Genomic DNA, 9,194 nt, shown 5'->3' on the forward strand with positions numbered 1-9,194 from the left:
ATATATTTCCTGTCTGAACAAACACTTCTCAGCACTCTGAATTATGCATAAGGGATCTATTACTTAGAAAACCACTAAACTGAATTTATTTTGTATATCCCGTATCTTTGGATATCACTGTCATAATGTGAACCTTCCCACTCCATCTTCAAGCTTGACAGGTGGGTCTCAGGGCGTACCTTCTCATGGGCAGTTTTCTTTCATATGGAACTGCCTTCAACATCACTTACTCCGTCTATGTTTTTAATATTATTTAACTACAAACAATTTTGTATAACTTTCCTCTTATCTCTTAGTAAGCAATTACAGATAATTATGGCAATGCTTAGAGAATGGAGCTCAATACTATTCCTACCTTCATGAAGATGAGGAGCTGTTTTAATCTATTATCTATTCAATAAACATCCTCAACAGGCACCACCACGTTGCTTAGGTCATGTGCTGCACCCTTTGTGGAAATCCTTCATGTCTTCTCTGTTCTGTTTCCTTCTTTCTGCCCTGGAGGCTACTCTGGGAACTCAGCCTCTGCTACTGGAATGTCTGGCCTGTCTTACGAGTGGCCAGCAGCTCTCCTCATGAAGTTTTCAAGTACTTGTTGTTCTGAGCAGTGCTCATTTAGGTTTTATGGGATAGTAGCAGCTAAGTTCTGTTCTAGTTGAGAATTAGATGAAAATGCTGTTTTTATGATGCATCAAACTGTGCTAGGACATTCCTCTTAGTAGAAGAATATGCTGGGGCAGAACACTGCAGTTCTGCAAACTAGCCATTCTTTGGTTCTCATCAGTTTAGTGATGTAGATTTAGTAAACCTAAACATCTTGAAAATACTCTTCTATCTTTTCATGCTGATTGATTATCTCTTATAGAGTTGAAATCAATTTCTGAAATCAGTGTTATAGTTTTTGCACATCTTGCTTTAAAAGACTATGTAAGATCACAGTTGGAAATATATTTCCAAAAACTTAATGGCCATATCTACCAAAAAGAGATGTGGAAGCTAAATTGGACTCTTCTTAAAAATTGTGTTGTACTTATTTAGGAACAACAAATTTACTCATGACCCTGTCTTAGTAACTTGTTACACCAGAATTTATTGACTGACTTCTTCCACAGCAAATGTAGTTTGCTGTTCCAGACTCAGTCCACATCAATCTCTTTTCAAAACATTTGATTAAATTACAGCATCTTTCGACGCACTGGAATACCGGGTAGAGGTTGGGCTCGTGAACCACTTTGTTTCTTCCCCATCGGTATTTCTTCCACAGAAGCAGCAGTATGATCACTTTTCTGTGAGATAATTTCCTTTCTTTTGTCTTGTTTGCTCTTCAGTATCAGCCTTTGTCTCAGTTTGTCAGTGTCGGTGTCAGTTAGGATTATTCGGTTGTCTGCTGTTTTCCTTGTTCTCATTGCAAGCAGGCTTTGCACTCCCCCAGAAGCCTCCACCTGCACAGTCCCTGGGCTTCAGCAAGGGAATACATTTGTCTCTACCCATAGCTGCAGGGACCTTTAGAAGCACGGGAAGTAGTTTGCACCAGGAACAATGCCTGCAGCACTCTGGTAACATTACAATTTCCCACTTTAAAAATTGTCACTCCGTGTCTTCATTTCATTTCTTAATTGGGGACAGATCTATTCTTGAGAGTTTACAGTGTAAAGTCAGTTCGAGTTACAGGAGTGCCACGCACATGCTTCAAGCAAGAAACAATAGTTAGCACATTCAGTAGCTTTAGAATGAATCTTTTTTTTTAATGTTAAGTGGAAATGATTCACTTTACATAATGTTTCCTCCTCACAGGTGAAATATCTTCCCTTGAGTAGTCAGCTAAAGAGTAAAAATATTAATATTAGTATTTCACAGTTCCCCCATTCCCTTCAGTAGTCAGAGAAGATCATCTCTAAAGGTTTCCCTTATAAAAGAAAGTTACATAGGGCTTTTAAAATTCCCCAACACAGTAGGTTACAACAGTGCTGCATTATATAGCAGTTTTCTCATGAAATAATTTTAATTCCACGTGTTAAAAATAGAGTCTACAGCTTTTTCAAAGGTGAGGCAGTTAGGTCTATATTTAGGTGTTTGAATAGGAAGCCTACTTTAGGGTAACGAACCACCCAGAGGAGATGTAGGTGTTCGGCAGCACTGAAAAGTAGGCCACCAATAGGGGTGTGTAAAGAGGGCCATGCACACCTAATGTTGGTAATGTCAGCATTAGTTTACATCTCATGGTTTTGGCATTAGCACCAGTGAAATATATACCTTATTTCCTACATTTTGTTTGTGTCTCGTAACATTAATTTCTGTGTTCTCTTCTACTCAAATGCTTAACAAAAATTTTCACCAAATGAATTTCTCTTGAACTCCAGAATACTTCCTAGTCTTCTTTTTCTAAAGGACAAAAAATGGTTATTTTATACCCCAAGTCAATACAATCTGTGCAAAGTCTTGCAGATTCTCTTGAAATGCTGCCATATTAAACATACTGAATATTCTGAATATTTTTATAAATGCTAAATATCCCAATATATCCATAATTAAGCTTACTTATCCACTATGAATATGTATCTTAATTTGTAATACACTATGCAGCATCAAAAGACCTGATTTAGAAAGCATGAATTCTGAGAAAACCTACTCCAGTTGCTTATACATAGCATGACAAAAGCTGGTTCCCTTTCGGAAGGGCTCCTGTTACAGCACGAATCTCAAAACCACTGCAGTTCTTGAAGGAAAGCTCTCCTAAAGCATGGGATTATTGCAGAGGAACAGCGTGATGCTGCAGCACTGCAGCCAGAAGCCCAGCTCCCAAGTGCATTCAGTAGCACAAGGATCGGTTCCATAGTCTGCTTTTGCAAAATGCTAACATCAGCGGTGGCAGTTTTTAATGCATATGCCTCATGTTTATCTTAATCATTTTTAAAAACATATAAAAACATGTCCTACTTTAGCAATATAGTTTATCACTGCTGTGTTAAACAATATGATCTAATTTTTTTTAAAAGACAAGTAATTTCAAAAGGCATAGCTTGCTGGTTAGCAGCATTCTCTCTGATTGAGAATATACATGTGTGTGAAGCATATTTACAGTGCTGGAGCCAAAGACGCTGGATCTCTCTCTGCCGATTTGCTTTTTGCTCAAATGAAGCAAGCAGAACCCCCAAAATTCTAACCTCTGCCCTCTCCAGAAAAGCATTCTTTTACTCACAGAAGATCAAGGAAAAGCTACAGGCCAGGAAAGAAAGTTAACGGTTGGTGTCATGGATATCTGTGGCTGAAGCTTTCCACATGCCAGAAGGCACTCCTTTTCTGGGAAAGAACTGGCGATACAGCAGAGCCTCTGTGACAGGAGCACAACACCTTCATTAGGGAGCCCGTGAGCTTTAACTTTTTCCACTATGACTATTTAAAAAAAATTGTTTGTAGTGCTCAATACCCACATAAGATAATGATGTGAAAAGCTAGAATTTGAGTGACAGATTGGAAGAAACCATCGGCAAGAAAACAATATACGTGTTGCAAAGAAACTTGGGGACCTTTGTTACCTCTAACGGGCTTGTAGGCCAACTATAGCACAGCCCTGCTTGTCCTTAACCAACTGGAGGGAGAGGGGGAGGAGCAAAATAAAATAAAATATATATTTTTAAAAGTTTTTAAACTGTTAGCGTTGTGTTTGTTGTTTTTTTTTTTTTCATTTGAAGTTTTAGCACTGTATGTTAGAAGTCCTATTTATGACATTTGTTCATACGAAATGTCTTGCCCCAGTTCCTTGCTGAATTTCTTCTAAAGATCATGATTAATAGTTCAGTCTTCATTATTGCAAATGTTATTTTTAAATAGTTATTCTGAGAACAAGAATTCCATTAATCAAAATAATAGATAATGAACAAATAAATGGCAACCTAATTTGTCTCGTTCATACATATGGAGATTATAATGCAAACAATCAAGGAATCATGGAGGCTGCTGTACTGGAATCTGAGTAATATGCATGCTCCAAGAACCCGCCAGGTTAGGAATGCAGTAGACAAGATTAGCTGCTGTAAGTCTTTTCTCCTTGCCAACAAACTGAAAAGGTGCCCACAGTCCAAAATGATTATTGTAATTTATTTCTATGTCATGCGATCATCTATCTCCAACACATTAAAATGCACACAGACTAATTTTTTCCTTTTCTAGTTAACTGGTGTAATGCTCTAAAACTCAGTACAGAAACAGCTTTTGTCATGGAAGCTGAAGATTTCCTTTACAGAAAAGCTCAAAACTTGATTCAGAACTTGACTGCCTTGCTAACAATCGCAAACCCAAAGGCTTAGAGATAGCTTTCAATCTGCTGGAAAATCAGTTCTCGGTCCCACTTTGAATGGTTGAAACTGAGGGACATCCCTGTTTTTCCAGGAGTGGGTATGGATGCGAAGGAGGGAGCCACTTTTGCCCTCAGAAAGCTCAGGTACCTTTTCCTGGTGGAATGGAGAGCACAACAGTGCCCCAAGGTAGGCTCCTGCCCAGGGCCATTGTCTTCACCTCTGCCAGCCTTCAGCCTCCTCCGCTATGGAGAGGTGATTTCTGGAAGGCTTTCTTTGCCCTCCTTTTGCTGGTATTCTCCAGGAGCTCCCTTTTGCTGGCACGGTTTTTCAGCTGAGCTCTGAAGCCTTCAGCTCTCCCTCTTGCTTGTGCTGCTGCAGGAAAGCCTTCCTCCCCATCGAGGAGGAGGACTTCTCCAATGCAAAGAAAGACAATGGGGAAACATCCCTGACCCTCTGTGCATCCCTGCCAGGTGGAAAAGTGATAAATCTTCCCTTTCACATATCCTTGATGCTCTGTGGGTGTGTGCTGCCCACAGGATGGCTGTCCCAGAGCAGCAGCCCCTATCACCCTCTTCGTCAGCTCTTGCCCAGGGAAACCTGGATATGGTGCCCGTTCCCCCTTCCTCCCCCTCTTACAGCTGGGAGGAAGCCTGCCATGCTCCCCCATGTCCGTGGGTCTGGTTCTGTGCAAGAGGTTTTAATGATGAATGCCTCCACTCGGAATTGTGGCTCTGTCTCTCAGGCATGATGTAGCCGTGCAAAAATGTAAAGCATCTTTCTTAGTTTACTGCAGGAAATTCAGCATCCAACTAAGGAAGTTTTATCACATCTCTCATTCAGTTACTGTTTCCTACATTTCAAATATACTGCGGTCTGTACAGCGGCTTTTTTTTTCTTTAATTTTGTTGCAAATCTTTCCGACTTAAACCAAACTTTGACTGGTAAATGTCATGAATCTCAGGCCAGGTTTAATTAGGAATTTTCTAAATCTATTAACAAAAGAGATGCACTTAATACATTATGTCAACCAGAGCTGGGCTTTCTTCAGCTATTTCTAGGGCTGCCATAGGCACAGCTTGAAACACACTTGGATTTTACATGGGTGCCGTATTTTATGTTGCATTAATTTAAAATGGTCTGTTTCGCTTCATCAAGACTTTAGCTTAAGGATAGCGCATTTATGTAAGATTAATCTTGCCATGTTGTTTTAGGATCAAGATTGTAAACTGCATTGTTCCGACAGTGATGTTCTAAATGTCATTTTAAAGCCTTTCTCAGGAGCTGCAGGCTCCCACTTATTCATGATGTTATCTTTAATTTCACTTGATTTTCAGAATATCCCTTCTATTTTTTCCACGTGGTAATTATTCATGAAAATTGGCTCAAAAACTGAAAGGAGGATGACAAGGGGAAGGAAAGAGCCTTCTTAGCTTTTGACAGACCCGCACAATAATTCAGTTGTTCTTCTTTGAGCTGCCTCTGTGACCTCCAACTTCAGCCTCCGTGAAGCTCTCATAGGGGTATGAACCCCTCTTGGCTCTCTTTGGAGGAGCATCCCTCCATGTTCTTAACGTTTCTGAGCGGCTCCATTCCTTGTTCTTCTAGTCTGTCCAAGACCTTATAAGGGCTGACAAATGCGTGACGCTAGTCAGAGGAACGAGCACCAGAAGGGCTCTCCGGACGCTTGATGCAGGTGCAATAGGGAAGGCGAGGAAGCGAGAATGAGCTTTTCCCTCTTTCCTTCCTACAGGGCAGAGACCACACTGGCGCCGACGTTGCCCACACGCTGCCTGTCCACAAGGGCACCTAGAGACTCAACCCGGGAGCCCCCCGCAGCCCCCGCCCCGCCGGCATCCTGGCGTCCCTGCAGAGCACGGATCATCGCCTTGGCCGGCAGCGCTGCGCGGCGTTGAGAGCGGCACCGCGCTCTGCTAGCAGGGGGTGCCGCCGCGCCGCTCGTCGTTGGGAAATAAATGAAGATGCTACACGAGATATATATAAATTGACGTACTAATCAGTCCCATGGTTCCTTATTTCCTTTATAATAAACAGTGGAGTTGGCAAGCGCCGTGGCAGCACAAGGCATCTATATTAATCAAGAGAAGTTTGAGACACTGGAAAAATTAAACTTTATGTGATTTGGACAGCATGAAGAAGTTAAGCACTGTAACAAAAACCTCCCCGATGCTCACAGTGACTATTTGATACATTTGAAAAACAGCAGTGGATTCGAGGGCTGGAGAAGTATTAATTAATGAAACTGCCACTGCCTGTCATGCTGAAAAGCAAATTAAAAAAAAGAGAGAGAGAGGAAGAAGGGGGGTGTGGGAAGAAGGTGGCATTCGGTGCTGAGAAAGCAATGCTTGATGAAGGATTAAAGGGACTAAAGAGAAAGACCGTCACTCTGCAATGGTTTGTTTCATTACAGTTTGGGGACCACTTGCATTTCTAGTGCTCTTGTTCTTGACTGCGCACCATTAATAGTATGTGAATATGGAAATGGAAACACTTCCACAGAAAAGCTTCTATTCTGTTTGGGAAAAGAAAAGCTCGTTGAACACTAAGAAAAACAGGCTTCTGTGTTTTACTCTCAGGACCTTTTTTTGTAACAGGGCTACTTTCTTCAACCTGATCACAAAGGAAGTCTTCACGATTCAAACAATTAAATAAATAGACCTGCTCAGCTGTCTAACGCCACCCATCCATATGTTGCTAGTGGAGAAGGCGTCACGGAGTGCCTCAGCCCGAAGCTGTTCTGCTCCTCTCTGGGCCCGGCCACACTCTGAGAAGATGAGGTCCTTCTGTTGTGGTGGCAGGTTAATGTTCATATGATGTGTCATGTCTTGTACGCAGTGATCACTGGTGGTGTTACGAGGGGGAAAAAGAAAAAAAAAAAAGCTTTATATACCTCTTCTACAGTAACTTTTTAACTGCAAGTTTCCAAGGTGGGGTTGTGGCACATAACAGGTTGTTAACCATGCAGTGTAAGCAATTAAAATGTATTCCACAGATATAAATATTTTCTTTCCTTATTGCTGTGACACTATGTGTGATGGTAATAGTTCTGAGACTTTCAGATTTTGCACATATAATTTTATGCATTATCAAAAGTTACTGCTGCCTTGAAAGAAAACGTTCTGTGAAAATTTTTTGCAAAAGCTTTACTAGGTTTGTTTTTTTTTTTTGTTTTTTTTTTTAATTGTAACATTTTGTAAAGGCAGGAAATTAAAAAGAACTTAGCATGCTAAATATATTTTTCAAAAAAGCAATAATTTTACATGTACAGAAATGATGCTAACCTTTACTACAGGTGAGAGCAACAGTTTACTTAATACAATAATGGAATAGTGCTGTTTTTGTAGAGCTTCTGACACAAAGATTTGTTTAAAAAAAAAAAGCAAACAAAAATACAAAAAAAATACCCTTTAAAGCAAGATCTTTCTGTTCTAACAGTTCTGGTGGGTGGGGGGGAGGGTTTGTTTTTTTAAAGAGAAAATCTAGTTGGTAATTGGTTCTGGATACTTCCTACTACTTGTTTTAAATTACTTGACAGTTTTTGTTACATTGCAACACTTGCAACAATGCAAATTAACTCTGTTGTGTATTTTTTTATTAGTTTTTCCTTATACCATTACACCAGATGTATACCAGAATTCTCTGTAAGTCTTGGTGTAGTTAGGAATGTCTGTGCAAATGCTTACAAGTGACTGTAATTAACTGTTCTGTGAAGTTATTCTGAGGGAGGTCGCATAGACACATTCCATTGTACACCAAAAAAAAAAAAAAAAGAAAAAAGAGAAATATTTTGCTGTGTTGCTTAATGATTATCATTTTGGGTTTGCACTAGCTTTCTCATTTGTTTTTATTATTATTATTAGTTTCTTTTTCGGTTTTGTTCTTTGTTTTGTTGCTTTTCTGACTCATGTTTTCCATGAATGGAAATAATGGTGATGGTTCAGGAATGCACAGAAGCTAGTTGCTTAGCCTATTTGTTTGTGTTTTAGTTATTAAAAACTCTTGTGTACCCAAAATGGCACAAAAGTGTAGCGTACATTTGTAATTTCTTTCTTTTTTATTTTAATTTTTTTTTCAAGCTGATACAGAAAATCTTAGTTAACATTTAGAGCCAAAAGCTTTTTCTCTGGAGCTTTCCTTCCAAATATCTGACAGAGAAGCTAGTGCTGTCATTGCCATTACCAGGGTACTAATCAGCAAAGTTTACAATCATGATTTAGCTACATGAAGAACTACAGTAGGGGAAATCAGTTTAAATAATTATATGCTGTGTATAGCACAGAAATGAGATTTTCACTTAATTAAACCACAAATAAGAGTGGGTGGGAGAAAGCCAACCCTGAAGACCATCTGTTTTCTGAAATGACTCCCATGATTTCTTCTTTTTTCTTTATCGTTATATTATATTGATTTGTTATTTTAGCTAGGCCGTAGTATTTAAAATTGAGTTGTGTTCTTTATTTATTTAGTCAGTGGTCTTTGATCAGCTCCTTTAAACGACGTGATAAGTTCTTTGGCATGACACACTCCTGTAAAAGCCCTTTTATGACTGTTACAGGGACTTTCTACTACCTCTACCAATCTACTGTTTCTTCTTCTTAACAGGTTTTTATGGTGTTGCAAGTCTAATGTAACTTAGACAATAAAGGGTTTGATTATCTACACTGCAGGTTCTCAGTGTATCTGCCATCTCTCTCTCTCGCTCCTCTCTCTGTTGTTGTGTGTTTCATTATAGCTGAAGTGCAGGTGAAAGAAAGACCTCTCTTCGCCTCAACGGTGTTGTGTCCTGAACGTCCTGCACTGACTGAAAGTTGAACTTGGAGAAACATTTTCCATGGTGACAGTCAGCCACAGCACTGTCACAATTCTGTTTGCATTCTT

General features: G+C 39.7%; 1 protein-coding gene across 2 annotated transcripts in view; it reads left to right on the forward strand.

Moving 5' to 3' along the window:
* The window catches only part of ZNF516 (zinc finger protein 516), a 103,009-nt gene extending 94,027 nt beyond the window's left edge, over positions 1–8,982 (forward strand). For both annotated transcript variants that reach the window (XM_085220670.1, XM_085220671.1), the window contains exon 6: positions 6,049–8,982. In XM_085220670.1, coding sequence (XP_085076796.1) covers positions 6,049–6,108 — 60 coding nt within the window. In that variant the 3' untranslated portion in view covers positions 6,109–8,982. The remainder of the gene's footprint in view (positions 1–6,048) is intronic.
* The last annotated feature ends 212 nt before the right edge of the window (positions 8,983–9,194 follow it).

This window comes from Meleagris gallopavo, chromosome 3 (genome assembly GCF_905368555.1).
Source record: "Meleagris gallopavo chromosome 3, MGAL_WU_HG_1.1, whole genome shotgun sequence".
NCBI classification, from domain to species: Eukaryota; Metazoa; Chordata; class Aves; order Galliformes; family Phasianidae; genus Meleagris; species Meleagris gallopavo.